Here is a 23488-nt window from a genome sequence, read left to right as displayed (position 1 = left end):
AGAGAGAGAGAGAGAGAGAGAGAGAGAGAGAGAGAGAGAATACACCTGTAGTACTTACAAGTTCACAGAGAGAGAGAGCAAATTTGATACATATTGGACACAATTTTAGAGCTGACGGTACTGTAAAAACAGTTTGCATGGATCCAAGGCCGGCACCTTAAAGGGGCACTTCACAAAATAACTGCTGATTTACTTTGCACATAATCTCACACACAACAGTTTTGCACACATCCATTTAGTTTGACAGTTATTGAGAGTAAATGAGTTTGAATATGGCGACCAGTGATGTCATTGGGGACATTGAATCTATTTCCCATCTACATCATTTCAAGTTTCAAGTTTCTTTAATAGTTGTCATACAGAAGTACAGAATACTTTTATACAAAATGCTTCTTACTGTTACGCCCCAGAGACTGTGCTAGACAAGATAAGTATGAAATAAAATAAAGTAGCATGTAAAAAGAAGTAAAAATAGAGGTCACAGTGTTCAGTATAGACATATGTACAATGTTCGATGCAGACTAGAAGTAACTGAGTTACTTACCATACAATATACAATATACTATGCAATATACTAATATACAATACTATATAGTGCAAAGCAGAAATGGGATGAGATACAATTTAGGTACAATTTACAGTAAGGTGTACGAGTTGTAGTGCAAATCCTTTACCAATAAATATAAAGTGTGTTTAGGTGATCTAAAGTGTGGAGAGTGGGTGCTGCAGTGTGTTGTTTGTTTAAAGTGAGTGTGTGCGTGTGGATGTGGATGTGTGTGCTGTGTGCAGGGAACAAAATAACTAGACGCCATTCGCCAAATGCGTGTAGATTTACCGTCTGGCGTCTAAAAATAATAGTCTGCCCGCCAGCTGGCGTGTAGTTCATATCGATACTCTTATTTTGAAAATCCTGTGCAGGTCTCATTGCCGCCCCAAGCGCAGCTCCAGTCATAATATCTGGGCTCCGGCAGCTAGCAACGTTCAGGTTCATATGATACTCTTATTTTGAAAAACCCTTAGCAACTCCGCGAGTCATATGATATCCGCCCACTCCGTGTTGTTTCTTGAAAACAGAGCAGCAGCGTTAACACAGCAGTGCGCCTACAGATGCGAAATAAGTCTGTGATGTTTTTTTTCTTCTCACAACGAGTCCAATGCAGCTACATGCTTTGCACCGTCGCCATTCCTTTATGCCCACATCGCCCGAAATTAACGTTTATGTACCAATCACTACAACGTTAACGTAAGCTAACAAGCTAATCCTGATGATCAGACGAGACAGAGCCATAGTGAACAGCACTGAGGAAAGGGAAATGGGGGGGAGGGGCACTCTCCCCTTCCCTGTGTGTGTGTGTGTGCGTGCGTTTGGAAAGACGACGGAGTCACTAGTCAGGACTCAGGAGTATATTATAGTAAACTGAGGATTACTGAGGATGGACAGATAATGTTGATATTCAAATATAAAAAAGTTTTGAGAGGAGTGGAAGTTTGAAGACAGACTACAATATGATGCAGGGTGGTGAGTTGAAACACTGTGTGTGTGTGTGTCCCGACCAGGCCACGTGAGCGGATCGGCGCGGCCGAGAAATCCGCTCTTCGCTCTTTAAAGCTTGGTCCGCTCCGCTAATCGCTCATGTTGACCCCGCCCCCAAGTCGCTCTCCGCTCCCTCACCGCTCACCTTGAATCGAGCGCTCCCCGCTCCCCGCGCCAGACCGCTCGGCTTTTTTTTCTTTTTCTTTTTGGAGCATGGTGTAAATTAGCTCAAACTACAACAGTCTACACCCCCTGGGCCCCTTAACAATTGTTTGTATTGAGCCGCATTGTAATTGTACCCATTCTGCAATGTTAAATAACGTTGTTTATCCATTCACTAGCTCTATTAAGCGATGATAGTTAGCCGAGCCACAATGCTATGGTCGCTGCCATTAACGTTAGCATGTAAGCTAACGACAACAACAATGGCGTCGATACTTTTCTAACATCCTGTGAGTGACAAAGCCTGAACAGGATATCACAAGTTCACCCTTCTCAATTCTCATTGGTTGAAAATGGCTTTCATGTTTGTACATCGCCATCTGTTGCTTTGGCATTGTACTACATGTATATTATTACATCAGTGTTAAACCACTGTCTGAGCGGCCCGGAGTGGATTGGAGCGGAGGAGAACTCTCGCTCCGGACGTCGCACCGACCCATTTTAAAACCCACTCCTCGCTCACGTCAAAACCGCCCGCTCCGCTCCCCGCGCCGCTCACGCTCCGATCCGCTCACATGGCCTGGTCCCGACCCCACTTCTATGTTTCAATAAATTATTTGCATTTAAAACTATTAACGCTGACTCATTCCTTCAGTCCACTCAAAATTATGCTAATATTCCTTATGTTGTTTATGATATTAATTGAAAATAGCATATGAGAGTATTATATGTAATAATAACACATGGCGATATACTAAAAAGCTATTTATAATTTTTGGCTGGTAAAAAATCTGCCCGGCTGGTACTTTTAAAAATCTACCAGCCAAATGGCTGGTAAGTCAAAAAGTTAAGTTTGTTCCCTGGCTGTGTGCATTTGATGGTTGTTGCATAGTGTTTATTGTTTGTTGAGCAGCCTGATGGCCTGGGGATAGAAGCTTCTTCTGAGTCTTTCTGTGCTCGCCTTGAGACTCCGGTATCGCTTGCCTGACCGCAGCAGTTCAAAGAGGCAGTTGTTCGGGTGGCTGGAGTCCTTGATGATTCTCTTAGCCTTGCCCCTGCACCGCTTGTTGTAAATGTCCTGGAGGGTGGGAAGCCCCCCTCCAATTGTGCGTTCCGCTGAACGTGTCACTCTTTGTAGTCTGCTTCGGTCTTGTGCAGTGCTATTCCCAAACCAGGAGGTGATGTTGCCAGTCAGGATGCTCTCTATTGTACATGAGTAGAAGTTCTTAAGGATCTTCTGACTGACTTGGAACTTCCTTAGGCGCCTGAGGAAGTAGAGGCGTTGTCGTGCCTTCTTCACAACACTGTCAATGTGTGTGGTCGGGTCCATGTCAAGTCCTCGGATATGTGGGCTCCGAGGTACTTAAAACTGTTCACTCTCTCAACCGGTGCCCCGTCGATGCTGAGGGGGCTGTAGTCCTTGACCCCCGACCTCCTAAAGTCCACAATCATGGAGCTGTAATTAACACAACACATGGATCCAATGTCCCTGATGACATCACTAGTGGCCATATTCAAACGAATTCACTCCCAATGATTGTGGTGACGTTTAAAATAGGGTATACCACACAGCCTTCGATCTGGCAACTCAAACGTCCTAACATTGAAAGCATTAGGCCCTGTCTCCATCCTCACACCCCACCTCCTCCATCCTGCTTCTCAAGATAACCTTGACTCCAGTCCCCTCCTTCGAAAAATGAATGTCCCCCGGCACAAAGTGCCCACTAACCTACACGGACTACTTTACCCATAAGTCAATTGCGTCCCCCGGTATTAGACCTTATCGAATCTCGCCCATCTAATCGAGCCCGACGAGGAGAATATCTCCCCATAATCGGATGACGGATGGCAGGCAGAAGATTCAGGCAGCCGGGCGCCATTTCATTTACCGCTCGGCTCCCTCTCTCCCACTGCCCTGGCTAGGAGACATGGAGAGTGGTGGTGGTGGTGTGTGTGGGGGGGGGGGGGGGGGGGGGGGGGGGATGGGGGCGAGGAGAAGAGAATGGAGGAGGTGAAACGAGAGGTGGAGACGGAGGGGAGAAGAAACTCAATGGCAGACGTGGGCGGGTAGGTGGGCGGAGAGAAAGAGAGAGAGGGAGAGAGAGAGAGAGAGAGAGAGCGCACATTATAAACATATACACACACATGTTGTGTTAAAAAAAGGCACAACCAGGATTCAAATAGTGTCGCTATTAACACACCCTGATGTGGTTAGTTTAGGGTCAACACGCATGTTTGTAACATGTCATTAGAAGAAGTAAAGAAGCACAATGGCGGTCATGGGCGGGCGGGCGGGTTGCGTGGATGGATGGATAGAGGGGGAGGAGGAGGAGGAGGAATGGGTTTGGAGGGCAGGGAGAGGTGAGGAGGAGGAGGAGGAGGAGGAGGAAGGCTTGGCAGATACACAGCACACGGTGAGTCGCATGTGGATGTGTAGAAAAACACAAACATAAGAAGCTTTGGGTCTGAAGAGAGCGATCAGGGGAGGAGGAGAGGAGGATAGAGGGGGGTGGCACAGAGAGAGGGGTGTGTGTGTGTGTGTGTGTGTGTGTGTGTGTGTGTGTGTGTGTGTGTGTGTGTGTGTGTGTGAGTGAGTGTGCGCATGCGTCTGTGCCTGGGTTTGGCAGGGTGATGGATTGCTTGTTCTATGCCACGCATTTTCTAATCAACCCACAGCCACATCCTGGGGGTGGAGAGGGGGAGAGAGAGAGAGAGCGATAAAGATAGAGAGCAAGAGCGAGAGAGCGATAAATAGAGAGAGAGCGATAAAGAGAGAAGGGGGAGACAGAGATAAAGAAGGACATAAACACAGAGACGAGACAGGGAAACAGAGAGGGGGAGAGGGAGAAAGAGAGAGAGAGGGAGAAAGAGAGAGAGAGACGGGGAGAGGGAGAAAGAGAGAGAGAGGGAGAAAGAGAGAGAGACGGGGAGAGGGAGAAAGAGAGAGAGGGGGAGAAAGAGAGAGAGGGGGAGAAAGAGAGACCGGGGGGATTAAAGAGGTCCAGAGAAGGGGGGGCAACAAAGAAAAGCTGTGTGACAAAAGAAGACAAAAGAAGGAGAATAACAGAGAATAATATAGAATAACAGAGAATAACAGAGAATAACAGAGAATAACAGAGAATAACAGAATAATAGAGAATAACAGAATAATAGAGAATAGAGAATAACAGAGAATAACAGAATAATATAGAACAGAATAATATAGAATAACAGAGAATAGAGAATAATAGAGAATAACAGAATAATAGAGAATAACAGAATAATAGAGAATAACAGAATAATAGAGAATAACAGAGAATAGCAGAATAATATAGAACTAGACAATTCCGCGCGGGGAAATTGTGAAAGTGTGGGTGATGCCTGTGCACCGCCGGCCAACGGGAGAGGGTCTGTATTGTCTCTGTATTGTCTCTTTCCACAGCAAAACGGTAGGCAACTTTTAAAAATAATTAAATGGAGAGATTTTACGTTTTAATCAAGATGTCAGCCCCCGGTAAACAGACAAATTCTCCATTGAAATTGTGAGAACTTGGCTGTGATATGAAGCAAGCAAAGCTTACAGCTACATATACAGCCGGGAACCTGCAAATATTGTAACGGTTGAACTATAGCCGGAACCCAGATGCAGACACAAACATATTATTGTTTTACACTAATGTAATTTTAGTTATCTTAATTGTTACAGTAGTTTCATTATGCATTGTGTGTACTGACTTTTAATCATTTTGTTTTTGCAATAGTGATTGTTTTTGTATGTTTTTTTGTGTGTGGACCCCAGGAAGACTAGCTGGTTGCTATCGCACCAGCTAATGGGGATCCCTAATAAAATCAAATCAAATCAAATATAACACAAATAAATATTACAAAAATAGATCACATACTTACAGGTTAAGGTTACTTTGTGTGCTATTTTCCAGCATAAAGGCCTTGTAGCAAGCCGCTGCCTGCTCCCATTGATGATTCATCTCTTGATTTTCATTCATAACGTTAGATCCTGTCACTAACCACCAAAAACGGTAAAGTATTCACAATTCTACTTGCGGTGGGGAAGACCGACTTGAACATGCACACAACCGCCGTTGTGGTTGAGAAATGCAGGCTTCAATCTATGTTGGTTAGTCTATCTGTTCAGTACTGTTTCAAGATGCACAATGAGATCTTCTGAGAGAATTGTTGAATAGATACACAAATGTTCTAGAATGTTTGATTATGACATGATACTGTGACATCACAACGGAAAATGTTTGAGTTCCATTTGAATAATATAAATAATTATGTTTGGTAAGGCTGTCCCCGAAGCGGACGTTCGAACCTTCGTTTTTAATTTAAAAAAAGTTATATATATTTTTTTTTTATCCTCAAACTAAATCCTCAATTTGAATAAAGTGATTAAAACTTCGTCAGGGTTTTTCGAACCTTTGTTTTTAATTAAAACATTTAAATAACAAAAATAGACAATTAGACAAAGTGTGGGTGATGCCTGTGCACCGCCAGCCAACGGGAGAGGGTCTGTATTGTCTCTATGACAAACGGTTCAAAAGATACAAAAAGGGGGCACGGCCTAAGGACGTGGTCAATATAGACCAATGAAAGAGGATATCCCTACTGAGTACAATGGTACAACCCGCAAGTCTCTACGACAAACGGTTAAAAAGATACAAAAAGGGGGCGCGGTCTAAGGATTGGGGGAGTGGTCAACATAGACCAATGAAAGAGGATATCCCTACTGAGTACAATGGCACAACCCGCAAGTCTCTACGACAAACGGTTCAAAAGATACAAAAAGGGGGTGTGGCCTAAGGATCGGGGGAGTGGTCAACATAGACCAATGAAAGAGGACATCCCTACTGAGTACAATGGCACAACCCGCAAGCAAGTCTCTATGACAAACGGTTCAAAAGATACAAAAAGGGGGTGTGGCCTAATTATCAGGGGAGTGGTCAACATAGACCAATGAAAGAGGATATCCCTACTGAGTACAATGCCACAACCAGCTTCCCTTGCCACATTATTCTCTCAACCCAGTTGAATCAGTTGAACAAACAAAATTTGTGGGAAATGGTGCCAAAACATGACCACATGACAAGGGCACTGGAACAGAAATGTTTTTGGTCCCCCCCCCCCCCACTTCCAGGTGTTGTGGGAAATGTTTTAAAGCACATACTGTTCAACCTTTTAATCTATGGTGTGTGTATGGATACCTGGGACCATAGCAGTCCAAAGTTATTTGAAAGAATCAAGGCTGGCGATGGATTATCAAAGGACACACAGCATGACTGACCAATATAGCAGCGGTCAAGACGCTCAGTCTGTTTGGTTGTTATGAAGCAGCGAGAAGGAGGCAAACGACTACATGGCTGTTTTGTGGGCTATTTCAGACAAAGGAACAGAAAGGTAGGCAAGCAATTGTTATTGCAATTCTCTGTGTAGTGTTGGTGATCAATACGGAGGACTGGTAGGCCTATTGTGATGATGACGATGATGAAGATGAGTATGCTAGCTATGGCATAGGCCAATGAAATAATAATAATAATAATTTAGGACCTGCTCAGAGGTTATTAATCGGCATGCATGCGACGCATGTATGCGATTCGTCTCTGCGATTAACCCATCCTGTCGTCCTTCCCCCCCAAGGGCAGCCGGGAGCAGACAGGTGCAACGTGAGCCGCACCAGGGGACCAATCCAAGTGCTCCTGTCCGTCTTCGTCAAGGACGCCACAGCTTTAGCGATCTTGTTGTTGTGCATGTTTTCCCATTGGGTTTATCTTATCGGGGGGGAAACCCTTGCGAGCACAGGGAGAACATGCAAACTCCACACAGAAAGGCCTGGGAGATACCCCACCTGGGTAACTGGCATCATGGAAACCTGGTCCCCAAGCGGGAATCGAACCCTGGACCTTCTTGCTGTGAGGCGAGTGTTGAACCACTACACCACCGTGCCGCAATGAAGGGGGGGAAGGCAATCCCCCCCCAAATAAATAGACTATGCTGGCAAGTGGTTTAATGTTAATGCTGGTTGTCAGTGTGTAAATATGACCTAATACGTCTTATCATTGTTGTCTGTACATGTCTGCTTATGTTTGTACATGTCTGCAAATGCATGTGCTGTGCGTCTGCTAATGTATGTGCTGCCATACATAGCTCTCGTGTCTGTTTGTCTGCATACAGAGTATTTGTGCTTATGTTTGTACATGTCTGCTAATAATAATAATAATAATTCATTACATTTATATAGCGCTTTTCTAAACACTCAAAGCACTCCCCACAATGTAGGGTCGAAATTGCCTCCTTCACCAGTGCCACCACTGGTATCACCCAACCTTGGGCTACGCAGGCTCAATGGCTGCCATACACTGGCACCAGGCACACAGTGGCTACCCTACACAATGGCTGAATGGCTCAGGAGACAGGGATTGATATCAGCCAATTAAGGGGAAGGGATGATTAGGTGGCCTTGATGTCAGAGACCTGATTGGGAATTTGGCCAGGAACGTCAGGGAACCCCCTACTCTTTGCGATATGTGTCCTGGGTTCTTTAAAGACCGAGATTCAGTCAGGACAATGTTGTCAATGTGCTCTTTAGCTAGATTTTACTCATATTTTGCATGATGTTTTTTTAACCTGTTCTTAACACATTGAATGCCCATCACGAGATTTCTCGGGTTATCAGCCCACGGGTTGAATGCCCATCACGAGAATATTCGTTTTATTTTTTTTATTAGCGATCTGAATTCATATTTCATCAACCGAGTCTACCGTTGGTAAGCCTGCCCCACCAGGCGCTCAGATGTGAAAAAAGCGCCCCCTATCGTCTCCCAGATGGTAATGGTGTAATTGGATTGGACTCAATGAAAATGGATGAGAAAAAAAAAACTCCGGAATCCACATTTTACTTCTCACGCATGTAACCGGAGCCGATCAGATTCATTCTGGACCCTCAGGACAGCGTGTAATATGTCTTTACAGTACGTAGCATTGGATCAATAAAAGGATCGATTTTCGGAATGGCGATCAGGAATTGGAATAATCCATTTGGATACCATCTGATCTCAGGTAAGGAATCTATTTTACCAGTCTTGGGATGATCAGACCCGTTTTCACGGAGATATAAGCTTTTCCCATATGTGTCCCCCAGGCTGTTTGACGGAGGTCATGGTTTTTGGTGGCCCCGCTGTGACCTCACTGCTAGATCTGGGTTCGCTGGCACAACATGTCAAACCAATAGTAAAGAACCTAGGTGTAAAGATCGACCCAGACCTTAAATTTGACAGCCAGATCAAGGCCGTGGTTAAAACAAGTTTTTTCCAGTTGAGGCAGCTGGCCAAAATTAAGCCCATCCTGCACGCCCAGCATTTTGAAGCAGTAATCCATGCATTTGTGACTACCAGGCTGGATTACTGCAATGCACTTTATATAGGGGTGAGTGGATCCTCAGTGGCTCGCCTTCAGATGGTGCAGAACGCCGCTGCCCGTCTTTTAACTGGCACTCGTAAATACGACCACATCTCACCGATTTTATTTTCACTCCACTGGCTCCCAGTGCACTTTAGGATTCATTTTAAAATTATTTTATTTGCTTTTAAAGCCCTTCATGACCTTGCTCCACCCTACCTCTCTGAGCTGTTGCAGGTCTACACACCTTCTCGCTCTCTCAGGTCAGCTGACCAGCTGCTCCTAGTAGTGCCTACAACTAGGCGTAAGCTCAGGGGGGACCGTGCTTTCTCCGTTGCCGCCCCCAAAATGTGGAATGAGCTGCCACTGCAGATTAGGCAGGCCTCATCACTGCCCCGTTTTAAAGGCCTCCTTAAGACCCACCTCTTCTCTCTGGCTTTCGACACCATGTAGCTTGTTGATTTTATGATCTTATTGTCTTACTGTGTTGTTGTTTTGTTACTGTTTCCCTTGCTTTTAAATATATATATATATTTTTTTTTAAGTACTCTGATCTATTTAAACTTGTATTGCTGCCTATATTTACCTAATGTTTTTTATCTCTGTTTTGGTACTCTTGTTTTTTTTCTATTTTTAGTGCTGCTAATAGTTTTTAATATGCTCCCCCTGTACAGCACTTTGTGCCCCTGTGGCTGTTAAAGCGCTTTATAAATAAAGTTGGATTGGATTGGATTGGACTGTGCGAGCGTACACATATACTATCGCTGGTCTCGCGTTTATTTGAAAACGATTCATAAATAGGCCGAAAAATGACAACGTTCTAGAATATTACAGCACAGGGCGTTTATCAGAGAATCTTTTTTTCCCCCTTGAAAACGAGGGCAGCATTTCGAGGGCAGCATTTCAAAATGCTATAAAACGGAAATGAACCGATAAAAAAACAATCCGCTTCGACAATGTTGACTGGAAAATGAGTCATTGATGGGCGACGGGCAGATTAGACACATAGCCATAATTTAAAACATAGATTAGGCGATATTGTCGGGTTCAGATCCCCGAATCTGGAGTGGCGGAGACGGACGCCGCGAGGCGTCCAGTGCGGTAACGCAAACGATCCCGGAGAAGCTGGCGGGAGCCCCGGAGAGAGTTCTCTTTTCTTTGTGAAGGGCAGGGCGCCCATTAACGTTAAAGGAAAACTCCAACATTTTGTGAAATTAGCTTATTTAACATCTTCCCTGGAGTTAGACAAGAAGATGCATACCTTTTTTGTCTCTGTGCGTGCATTTAGCTTAGGGAACAGTCGCTCTGTTAGCGTAGCTTAGCTTCATCACTGGAAGTGGGGGAGGGTTTGAGCCTGACGTTCCCTACAGTGCCCTACAGTCACGAAATACACTCCAAATACAACTCCAAAACGTTCCTGTAAACATGTTGTGACCTATGTATTTACCACGTGGAGAAATTAAAAATAATTGAATTCGACAAAGCGGAATACGTTTATTTTGTACATTATCTAACGTTAACACGAACCTAAACTAACTTTAGGTTAGTTGTAACGTTAGTTTAGGTTCGTGTTAACGTTAGATAATGTACAAAATAAACGTATTCCGCTGCTATAGACGTCGCTCTTTTATTTTGAAACCCCCCAGAAAGGAAGTCATTGCTCTCGTTATCTGCTTGAGTGTCCGGTTAGCTCCGTTAGCGTGCAGTAGTAAATAGTATATCAATACCAGCCATTGGATTACTGTTTTCTAAATTGGGGAGGCTTTTAATCGTCAAGGTAAGAGGATTTTAAGTCATGGTATCTATAAACTTCAATCGGTTCGGATCCTTTGAATGAATGAGAATGTAAACAAACACGGCTTCACGTAGAAATCACTGACTGCGCTCAGAGAGGAGTCGTTCGGCAAAAAATAGTTCAGAGTATATCTGCTTAGAAAACATAATTGTCGAATTCAATTATTTTTAATTTTTCCACGTGGTAAATACATAGGTCACAACATGTTTACAGGAACGTTTTGGAGTTGTATTTGGAGTGTATTTCGTGACTGTAGGGCACTGTAGGGAACGTCAGGCTCAAACCCTCCCCCACTTCCAGTGATGAAGCTAAGCTACGCTAACAGAGCGACTGTTCCCTAAGCTAAATGCACGCACAGAGACATTTTTGTCTAACTCCAGGGAAGATGTTAAATAAGCTAATTTCCCAAAATGTTGGAGTTTTCCTTTAACATTGAAGCGGATGGTGGGCATTCAAGCACTAAATGTGTGCCCCCTGCTGGGCACTGAGAGTGTTAATGAACTGTTTGCATGCTAGATGCTTTCTTTTTTTTTAACTGCTTTTTAACACCAGGCCCAGGGACAACAGTTGAAAATTTGCTTTGGCTAACACCGTCTCACACATTTACAGTAATGTTCATTAATGTGTGTTGTCCCTGTTGAAATAAACAAACAGTATATTACAGCGTAAGCCAGTGGCCATTTGTGCTGGGCAATGCAGTGAGTATACTATGGTCAATGAAAACCCCAAGCCAAATACAGCCTTGGGAATGAATCCATAGGGAAATCTTTAAGTCCAGAGATCGAAGGCGCTGTGCAACATAGATGCAGTCTGTTTAGGTCTGACTGTATATGTGTGAGGTTATGAATCTACCCTCCCCGGATGGTGTGTGGAGAAGAAAAATAGCCTCTGGAAGCACAGCGGTGGACTGCAGATACTTCAATACTACACGGGTGCATTGTTTATTCATGTAATGTGACACAACTTCTGTATTTCAAAATGTACCGGTTAGAGGAAAGTTGACACTAGATACAAGCGCTCTGGACTTCTATGTAGAAGAGCAGGAGCACTATCATGTGCTAGAAATAATCGATGCACATGTGTCATATTGACATGGAGACCCCTCCCCCCCATAAACATCAAAGGATGCTTGCGTGACTTTGTTGGTTGTTCAGTAATGTCTGTCAATTACATTTACACCAAATGTTTGCGACTCAATTACAAAATGGCAGAGATACAGCCATTCAATCACCCATTCATTTATTTCTTCGGTTCATGAGTCATAACATCAATGTACGTGATCTGGCCTGCACCCTTGTATAAGCTAGGGCTAGACTACTTGCAGCTATGTATATATTTATATTTACATATATATTATTTTTTTTTGTATCCACTTTTTCTCCTGTTTTTCTGTGTTTTTCTCCCATCCCAATTTAGTCGTCATGCCAATTCCCCCCTCCCCTTCCTGGTCGTTACTCGCATGTGCCCCCCACTGGTCGGTCTAGGGAGGGTTGATAGATACTATCACATGTCCCCTCCGATACATGCAGAGTCAGCCAGCCACTTCTTTTCACCTGCCAGCGCGGACTTTCATTGGTGAGGTGTACCGTGTGGGAGGCTCACACTACCCTCACCATCTCCCACCCTCGCTGTGCAGACGCCTTGACCGACCTGTAGGAGTCGCTGTTTACAACGACCAGATTACCACCCACCGGCTTCCCTCCCGCTGACTCTGCCAATTGAGCCAGTATGACGGCCGGCCAAGCCGGAGGCAACGCTGACAGCCGGATTCGATACCAGTGTCTCTCGCGTTGGTGACGAGCGCTTAGTCCGCTGCGCCACCCAGCCGCCACCCATATATAATTTTCTTTATTCCTTTTTATACATACATACCACACCATGTTCATTAGAATGTAAGAGTGAAGGATGAGAGAGAAAACAATATAAATGAATAAATAAAGGGTAATGCCTCTGATGTCTTACTTGTATCATTCTCTTTATGCTCCCACACACAAAAAACATCTAAAAAGTCTGGTCGACCAAAATGGCGATTCGCTGGAAGAGTACACAGCGCTGAAATAATACACAACACTGAAATAATACACAACGCTTAAATAATACACAGCGCTGAAATTATAGACATCACAACGCAGTAAAAGCCATTCACTTCCTGTTGCCATTACCGTTGTATTTGAGCGATAATATTTGTTTGTATGTCTCATTAGTACCGTTCCACTACTCTCTGGTCCCTTCATCTATCTCTCTCTCTCTCTCTCTCTCTCTCTCTAGTCCTCCTTCCCATCTTTCCTGGCCTCTCTCCCTCTCTCTCCTGCTCTCACCATTCTCTCCCTCTCTCCTCCCACTGCAGGGGAGGGTGAGTGTGTGTGGAGGACGTGTGTGTGGTGGGTGAGGAGGAAAGAGAGAGAGAGGGAGAGAGAGACAGAGAGTCGAATCCCTCTATTGGAGGAGCAAGTGAGCAGGGAGCTAAATATACACGCTGACAAATGAACTCAGGAGCTCGGGAATAAATTATGAACCCCTGACAACACTGATCACATTATTTCTCCTACTCAAACCTTTTTAGCGATTCCCCCACTTCCATATTTTGTGAAAATGCATTATCACCCACCCAGTATAATCCAGTTATTACCTCTAGGTTGGTAATTCCTAGTAGCGTGTGTGCGTATTTATTTGCTGAGCGGTAGCACTGTCTGGTGGTGCGCTGAATATCACTGAGAATACATTTGAAATATGTCATAACAAGTGGAGGTATGGTTTTATCCCGGGTACATCGGTACGGAACTGCACTGGAATGTTGAGATGATGGTGGTTAGACAAATTCAGATGATATAAGGCAAAAGCAAGCTTGTGTGAAACATCGTTTTGGTACCTTTTCGTGCCTCAAATCCACGCTGGGAGCCAGAGAGATGATTTAAAGCTCTCTAGTCTATGTTACTTATACTGTACAACCCCCAACAGTACAAGCCAATACTACTGTTATGACCCCCCACCCAAACATATTATAAATAATACTCAATTATTGTGTCCCCCCCCCCATATTTTTTTTATCTCTTCTATAAATAAGAACTGAAAATGAGTTGAAAAAAAGGTTTTAAGTAATTTAATATCATGGCGTCTGCAGTCATGTTTGTTCACTGTGTCCATGGAAACGACGATGATCGCTGCCAAAGGAAATATGGTTTCCTTACGCAGAGAAGACATAGCACTATAGTCTGTTTACTTTTCTCATAACTACACAACTGCGCAACTCATAAATGTTCAGACAAGCTTCATTTTTTGGTTATTATTAGTGATACTCTTTATACATCCAATTCAAAGTTATAGCCACATTTCCCCCCCCCCCACATTTTTCACACTCATTTGAGCTCTCTTGGGCTGTTTAGCAGGCTGTGACGTACAGGTGTAGAGACCACTCTGCTGTAGGACTGTGCTTTCAAGAAAATAGCCATTGTTTCATCATTAGAATGTTTCATTTTCAAAATGCAATAATAATGCTATCCTTAACCCTTCGGGTGTTCGGGTGTGTGGGACCCGTTTTCAATGTTTACTAAAAGAGAAATGATACTAACTAATAATTTTTTAACCTGAGACTCATTGGCCTTGGCTCATTTTCTGTGAAGAACATGTAAAAGAACACATTTTGTGCTCATGGTGCACATGGTAAATAATAAATATTTAACAAAAAAGTTCACTGTGTACTTTCACTGTTTGCCTCCACCTTGTTTCATTGATTCTTTTTTTCTTTCTTGATTTTTTCAAATATTTTCTTTTTTTACAAACGTCACGTTTAATCACAAAAAACTAGCGGCACTTTTATTGATAAACATGATCTAGCAGAGGTAAATGGCAAATATTAACCATATACAGTATGCTGTCTATATCGCTTGCAATTTAGGTAAAGTTAACATCCGTTAAGTATCTACATAAATTGTTATGGCTTTTATTGTTTTAAAATCCCAATAATGCTGTGGATCCACAAGACCCGTGAACATTGTGTGAGGAACAGAAACGTGAACATCGTGTGAGGAACAGAACCGTGAACATCGTGTGAGGAACAGAACCGTGAATATCGTGTGAGGAACAGAACCGTGAACATCGTGTGAGGTTCAGTCACGTCTGTCGCCTTGACACAACATGTGATGCAGAGCAAAGTGCACCTTCCAGGGGAACGTGATTCATTCCTCTTATGTAATCTGGAGGACTCTGTCTACAATTCATTACTGGAGCGGAACCCCTGAGTTCTTACGCGGGTGGCAACAGCGCAGCATCACCCGCACGTCTGTGACTAGTACTGTGGTCCAGGCTATCTATCCATATTTTATTGTTTATCTGTGTTATTATTGTATTACGTTTTTTTCCCCACGGTTCGCACGGCAGGACTGTGGGCTATCCATGGCAAATTGGGATCACTCACTCACTCACTCACTCACTCACTCACTCACTCACTCACTCACTGAAAATCTGCCTTGCAGGGACGTTTTGTCAGATGCATGCACAATGCAGTCTAATAGGATGAATATCAACTGGATTATAGAATGTGTCCTTTCCCATACCTACTGTACCTAGATATTGTGGCATCTATAGAATAAAAGGCCTGAACATGAATATAGTTATATATATATATATATATATATATATATACAGCCTATGCTGTAGGTAGCTAGACTATACTAACAGAGAGATGTCCTGCAGTCCTGTCTGGCCCTGCAGTACTGGGAGGGAGGGAGGGAGGGAGGGAGGGAGGGAGGGAGAGAGAGAGAGAGAGAGAGAGAGAGAGAGAGAGAGAGAGAGAGAGAGAGAGAGAGAGAGAGAGAGAGAGAGAGAGAGAGAATACACCTGTAGTACTTACAAGTTCCCCTCATGAACTAATCCTAGGGCTTGTCAGATGAGAGAGAGTACACCCTCACCTTTGTTCTTGTTAATCTCATATCAGGAGAACCTGACGCAGATTGTTAGGTCATAGTTCCAGCACAAAAGGCAATAAAAACCCAGACAGAAAAACCGCCAGAAAGAAAAACAATGAAAACGTTAGTGAAATGCCTACCCCGAAACCCCTATCCTCAGTGAAACCTCTTACCCTCAGTGAAACCCTTACCCTTATATGAACTCCTTGCTATTAATGATATTATTATTATGTATGCTATATTCAGTATGTTTGTATGCCAGTGGTGATGCTCCAAACTAAATTTCATTGTACCAACAATGACAATAAAGATTATATTCTATTCTTCTTTTACCCTTAGTGAAACCCCTACCCATACCTTAGTGAAACCCCTTCCCTTACAGGATGTCCTTCCTTTACCCTCAGTGAAACCCCTACTCTTAGTAAAACCCCTTTCCCCACCCCTAGTGGAAGCCCTTACCCTTTAGTGAAAGCCCTTACCCTTGGTGAAAACCCTCACCCTTTAGTGAAAGCCCTTACCCTTAGGCTATGGTTAGACTAGTGTATTCCTGGCGTTTTTTTATACGTTTTTGACGACGTTTGATGTCCTATCTACACAGAAATGCGTTTTTTGGCGTTTTTTTGTGGATACGGCTGAAACGCAAAATTGTGTTTGCGTTTGGAGATACGCAAAAAAAAACGCTTCGACAACAGCGTGTAGTCAGCACGGAGCAGTTGTTGCGAAAACACCCATGCGCTGTAGATACCATCTGCGTGCCCTTCCGGTGACAACAGTGTGTGTGTTTGGGACAGAGCTCCGTGTCCCAAATAGCTTCAGCTACCATGTGTTGTCAAGTTATTGTTATAACAGGATTCAGACCCTGTTAGCTCAGAGTTCCTCTTTCAACTTAACAAGCATTAAACAAAATGGCCCAGTCATCTATTCACCTTTGTTTAATACACACAGCGTTGTCTCTAATGTTATCTAACTACTGATAGCTCGCGATATCACCAGTTTCGTGCTGGCTAAGTAGCGTGAGCTAACGTTAGCTTCTAGCCACAATGCTATATTGTTATAATGGCATACTCCATTGACGTTAGCATGCAGCTAACAATGCTACCGATCGTTTTTTAGACTAAACTATCCGCTCTTGGTGGTCACTTGTGTTGATGTTAGTTTTGTTTCATCAACAAATGACAGGCAGAACACACAGTGAATGTATCCGTTTTGTTTATTGCACTTTTATTAGGCTTTGCTGAAAAATTATTGCTGCATTGAGTGCATCTTGCATTGCAAGATGGTGGCGCGGCATAGGCGCCTGCTTTATTGACATTTTCTTTGCTGGAGCTTCCACCAGGAAGTGTATTGGCACATTCGTTCTGATTGGTTGAAATTGCCTTCATGTTTGCCACCTACTGCCACCTACTGCTTTGGCAGTGTACTACATCAGTGTGCTCGGCTGACAAAAACGGAAAAAAAACGAAAGTGTGACTCGAGGCGCATGACGTCGCGGCGATACGCGGCGATACGTATAAGAAAACAATACGAAATGATACGAAAGGTGTAACCTCAGCCTTAGTGAACCCTGTTACTCTTAGTGAAATCCTTTCCATTATTAGTGACACCCCTTATCTTTTCACTGAATCTGCCTCAGGTTCCAATAAACACCTCAAAACATTTAATTGGCTGCTCAGTTTTTATTTCATTTTTTAATCTGCTCTTCCTGTTATCGCCACCTCTTCTCTTCTCCTCCTCCTCTCCTCTCTTCTTCTTCTTCTCCTCCTCTCTTCTCTCCTCCTCTCCTCTCCTCCTCTCCTCTCCTCTCTCCTCTCCTCTCCTCTCTCCTCCTCTCCTCTCCGCTTGACCCCTCTGGCTCTGTCGGAGGTTGGCAGCTGTTGTGCTACCTCACCCACCTCTACCCATAAACCCATGTGTAGTAAGCTGGTGGCCTGGCATGACTAAGCAACGGCCATGCGGGTTTTGAAAATGAATACAGCGCGTTACATTACACACTCCAATTCTCTCTTTGTTGTTGTTGTAGACTAGAGCAAGAAGGAAAAAAACAAGCCATTATCATTGTCTCGGCTTGCTCCTCCAGGCTGTATTATTGGTTTTAGAGACAGAGGGGGGAGGGGTCAGAAGGGAATAGGTAGAGAAGGAGGGAGAGAGAGCGAGCAGTAACAGGGATGAAAACAAACAGATCAGATAGGTTCCCAGTAGACGGGTATAGCCAAGGAGGACACAGCGGGAGCCAGTGAAGTCTCCCAATGAGCACAGCCAGACCACAGTCAGGGGACTACCGTTGGTGTTGTGTGTAGTAGCACTTTTAGGAAAGACAATGAGGCTGTAGCCCTATACATTTCCCCATGCATTATCTCACAGAGAACTCATAAACTGATGGAAGATTTCCCACTGAGCTAATATATATTGCTCAGTAGTCTACTGTATTCCTCATTATAATTTTGAAGAAAGAGTTGTGGGCCATTGATCCTTCCTATAAAAAAAATCTGTGCTGCTTCCCCCGCTCATATAAACAGTCTGGAACCATCTAGAAAGAAAAAAAAACTGTGCGCAAAAACGCACAAAGGTCCCAAAGTCCCTTGGTAAAATGGCATAAAATTATTCTATCATGCCCCCCCTCCCTCCCTCCCCCAGAGTGGTTATTATTGTCACGGCTGTGCCTGCTGCCCCTATGTGTTCATGAGCGGATTGCAGAGGATTGCGTTTCCCTGTGTCACTGGATGGTCGACACGACATCCAAGACGCAGTCAATATAATGGCCTACATGGGATTGGCTATAAACACAAACAAGGGATATTCTTCTTAATCGGATCCACAGACTCTAGAAAAACAACAACGACATCTAACCAACGCAGTTTATCCCCAAAACATCTGTCATTTGTTCTTGGGATCAAGGATGTGTTGATAATAATTGAGCCAAAATTGAGTCATGTTTTCTTGTCTCGACTAAAGCCCCCTTCTTCTTATAGCCCAGCTGTATGCCAGGGGAAGTACACAAGAGGTCCCACCGCACAAACAATAAATACTATATTGCAAGACACCATCACACACGCACTCCCGAGTCACATTGACAGCGTAACTGCGATACATGAAGAAGAAAACAACAACAGAATACAGCGCCTCGCATCTTCCCGGCCAGCACCAACACAATCATCCACAGTGAAAAATATTAGAATTGAAATGTAATAAGATAAAAAACAAATATGCTACCCGCTGATGTTTGCCGAGAGGGAGGTCCGGTGGATATATCTCTTTTTAATTCCCGTGATGGGTTGTCAGTCCCCGCAGCACCACGGCCTCGATATCGGGCACCTCTGCGTTAAAACACCACTTGCGACGGGAGACTGGATGATGGAGCGACCATCGGACCGAACAGTCTGCATTGCCTCTCCGTTGTCATCATCGCCGGGTACATTGGAGACTGTGAGAGATGCTCGTTCCTCCAGGAGACTCGTCGTGGTCCAGACACCCCGCTGTCACGCCCATCTCTCGCCTGCGCGCTCCACAAGAACGTCAAGAAGAGAGGAGAAAAGGCGCCTTTCCACCGAAAGCAGCCCAGGTCTAACAACGCGGCAGCGTTCAATTAATTTCCAACGTAGAGGCGCGCACGAGGTACTGCATACGCTCCTCTACGGCTGGAGACTTGGAGAGCAATCGGTGAGTAGGGGGTATCTGCAGAGCCGCAGAGCCAGGCTGGACGGGTATAAGTGGTCTGGACAAGTATAAGTGGTCTGGACATGTAGTTGCGAATGGGGGGGGGGGGGGGGGGGGGGCGGGGGGCGGGGTTCGTCTCGTTTACATAGGTACATTATACATAGACAGTAATGTTACATCTAGACATGTAATAATAGAGTCAGTGTGTCAACAGTTGGAGGAGTGTGTTTAGTTTTTGATTGATTGATTGAAAAGTTTATTAACAGATTGCAGAATGGGTACAGTACAGTACAGCTCAATACATACAATTGTTAAGGGGATGCAGACCAGAGAAAGACTTTCGTCTTGTTTACATCAGGGTCCCCCATTTTCAATTCATCATAACATATATGACATACATGACATACAGATAGACAGTACTGCTACATCTATACATTTATGACATATCAGATTTGCAAATACAGTACTGTTTGTGATACAAAAGTGTCCAGAAAAGGAGTGTATATACATTTGGCATAGAAACTGTACATTGGAGGAGGTTGGTTGGGTGGGGTGGGGTTGGGTGGGTTGGGTGAGGGCTGTACATTGGAGGTGGGGGGGGGGGGGGGGGGTTGGGGAAGGGACACACACATTTTACACTGTACATTGGAATATTGACAAAGCCTTACTTGGTCATTTACTGTACAACTAGGTTAGGACATTTGTAGGGGCCAGTTTCGAATTGCAGTCTCACGTAGGTGTTTTTTGAGAGTGTTTTTGAAGGTGGGTAGTGATTCACATTCCTTTACAGCTTTAGGTAGGGCGTTCCACATTGATGTGGCATAATTGCGAAACGTGTTTAGTCCCTTGTTTGAGCCGAATCTGGGTTTTACATGATTTGTGGAGCTCCCTCTGGTGTTGTGATCGTGGTATTCACTGACCTTTGGGAAGTATTTTGACATGTACATGGGTACCTTGGTCGCGTAGTGTATCTTGTAGACCAGGCCCATTGCAAGTTGCTGTACTCTGTCGTCTACTCTAAGCCATCCTAGGTTGTCAAAGTGGGCAGGGGTGAGGTGGGTTCTAGGAGTCAGGTCAAGTAGTAGTCTGACTAGCTTGTTTTGAGATGTTTGTAATTTGTTTTTTAGTGCCTTTGAGGTGCTTTGGTACCATGAGGTGCAAGCATAGTCGTAGTACCCTTGAATGAGTGCTCCTGCTAGAGTCTTCAGGGTATTCTTGTTTACCAGAGAGGAGATCCGGTACAAGAATCGCGTTCGTTGGTTGACTTTTTTATTACATTGGATGCCATTTTGTCACAGGAAAGATTAGCCTCTAGGATGGAACCCAGGTAGGTAATTTCATCTTTCCTTGTGATAATATTGTCACCCACTGTAACCGAGAAGCCGTCGGTCTTGCTGAGTTTGTTATTTGAACCGAAGAGAATGGACTCTGTTTTGCCCATGTGTAATGATAGTTTGTTGTCGGCGAGCCATATGCAGATTTTGCCTAGTTCCGAGCTGAGGGCTTTTTCAACCTGTAACTTGTTCTTGTCAGAGACCAGCAGGGCTGAGTCGTCCGCAAACAGGAACAAGTTGCAGTCACAAGCTGACGACATGTCATTTGCATAAATTAGGAATAGTAGCGGTCCTAGTATGCTTCCTTGTGGAACACCACAGCTCACTGTGAGGGGGGGGGATAGGGTACCGTTTACTTCCACCATCTGTTCCCTCCCCTCCAGGTAGGATTGTATCCAGCTCACTGATAAACTATCAAAACCAATTGCTTTTAGCTTGTCAATCAGAATGGTGTGATTGACAGTGTCGAAGGCCTTTTGTAGGTCCAGCATGACCATGCCGCAGTATTTGCCCGCGTCCACCTCTTGTTTGATGTGGTCGTTCAAGTAGAGAAGGCATGTGTCAGTGGAGTGGGATGTTCTGAAGCCAGATTGGAATTCGTAGATTAGATTTTTTTCCGCAAGGTACTTTTCGATCTGTTCGTATACTATTTTTTCCATGACTTTCGAGATGGATGTAAGGATAGAAACAGGGCGGTAGTTACCCGGGTCTAATTTGCTGCCCTTTTTGTGCAGGGGTGTTACTCTCGCAATTTTGAAGTCCTTGGGGACGTGTCCCTGTTTTATGGAGAGGTTTATTATGTGTGTGATGACTGGGGTGATGGCTGCTGCTGAGTCTCTGAGGAATTTGGAGGGGATGTTGTCATGGCCAGTGGCCTTGTTTGGTTGGAGGGCGCTCAGTTTTTTGAGTACCTCATCTGTAGTTACTATTTCCAGTTTGAAGTCGTCTTTGTGGACGCCTAGGTTCATGTAGTATGCTACTATGTGTTCTACCCCATACTGCCCTGAGTGGGAGGGTAGTTTGTTTACCAGTGTTGTGGCTATGTTTGTGAAGAAAGTGTTTAAGTAATTGGCTACATCCAGCTTGTCTGTGATGAGCGTGTTGTCCGTCTTTATGTTTATGTTTGAGAACCTGGTTTTGAGTTTTTTACTGCAGCCTAGTTGATTGTTGAGTAATTTCCAAAGTTCACGTGGTTTATTTTTGTTTTCCTCGGTTTTGTCATTGATGAAATTTTTTTTAGCAGTTTTGATCATGGAGTTTACGTCATTTCTTAGTCTGTTTCTTTCTAGTTTGAGTTCAGTCACGTGGTCTTGGAGTTCACTGCTCGTGCTTTTGGTAAGCTTTGACTGACTTTTACGAAACTCAGAGCATTTTTTGTCTCTGGCTTTCATAGCGGTCAGTATTTCAGTGTGCATCCATGGCTCAGCGCGATTTTTTACCCTGGTGGTTCTTAGGGGGGCCATTTTGTTTAGTATTGATGAAAATTTGGTTTTGAAGCCAAGCCAAGTTTCTTCAACCAGTGTACCATTGAGTTCATCTGACCAGTCCAGACTCTCCAGTTCAAGGTTAAAGGCCTCGCTAGAGTAGGTTTTGAGGTCTCTAGATGTGACTGTTTTGTGACAGCCAGCCTTTAGTTTTAGCTTTTTGCGGGTACAGAATATCATGTAATGATCACTTAACCCGCATGCTATAACCCCTTTACTGGAGATCTTGGACTTGTCAGAGGTCAGTATGAGGTCAATGGTAGTCTGAGTTGATTCACATATCCTTGTGGGTTGGGTGATTAGTTGGCTGAGGCCGTGCAGATCACAAAACCTATTGAAGGATTTGAAGACGGTGCATTTTTTTGTTGCATATCCGTGTTCCAATCCCCAATAAGAATTTTTTCCGCATCCTCAGCTCCAGCTAAGCACACATCCAGAGTATCATAAAAGCCAGTTTGATCTGGCGGTCTGTATATTGTGCCGACTAGAACAGATTTTGCCCTTTCAAATAAAATTTCCACCCATACGGTTTCAATTGTCTCATGATGAAGGTCAGTACGGGTAATGAATTTGGTGTCCTTATGTATGTACATACAAACACCACCTCCATACTGGTTTCTGTCATTACGGACTATCGTATAGTTCTCTATTTCTATTTCAGGGTCTGTTACAGATGGGTCTGTTTCAGGGTCTGTTACAGATGTTACATCTTTGAGTTGTCACTTTGTTCCCTCAAAGATGCTGCTGCCAGCAGCTGGAGAACTAATGGCTGCACGACTATTAGGAATGTCTGACTGCTAACTGTGTCTGACTCTTAACCACCAAAACCTGCAGCACCTATAATGTATATCATGCCAGTTAGGGTACAGACCCTCGCCTGAATAATACTGTTTATTTTTCTCATATTTTTTATATTCAGATGACATTTTATTGCCTGTATTTATGTCTTTCTACTATTACCCTGTCCATACCTGTACCCCCCCCCCCCCCCATGACACCTACATTTCTCCTTTAACTCACCTGCATGTACATGGGTGGACACACACACACACACACACACACACACACACACACTCCAGGGTGTTCTCTGACTATAGCTGTTAGTCATCCCGCCTAAATGGTTTAGTCTCTGACCACCTAAAGGACAACTTCTTAATTTTCAGGATTTGTAATCATACTAAATATGTTGTCATCTACGCCGGACGCGTATCGCTGGAAAGAAACTCCGG

The 23488-nt window shown here is 44.1% G+C and overlaps 1 protein-coding gene across 1 annotated transcript in view; it reads right to left on the bottom strand.

The window, feature by feature from the left end:
* Nucleotides 1–4121, bottom strand: part of peli3 (pellino E3 ubiquitin protein ligase family member 3) — a gene marked incomplete at its 5' end in the record, with an annotated part of 8072 nt that extends 3951 nt beyond the window's left edge. The window contains one exon of the mRNA XM_084334165.1: nucleotides 3966–4121. Within this exon, the coding sequence (XP_084190291.1) occupies nucleotides 3966–4121 (156 nt within the window). The remainder of the gene's footprint in view (nucleotides 1–3965) is intronic.
* Between the last annotated feature and the right edge of the window lie 19367 nt (nucleotides 4122–23488).

Source organism: Notolepis coatsorum (genome assembly GCF_963971535.1).
Source record: "Notolepis coatsorum genome assembly, chromosome: 1".
In the NCBI taxonomy this organism is placed as follows: Eukaryota; Metazoa; Chordata; class Actinopteri; order Aulopiformes; family Paralepididae; genus Notolepis; species Notolepis coatsorum.
This window is presented reverse-complemented; position numbering and strand designations above follow the sequence as displayed.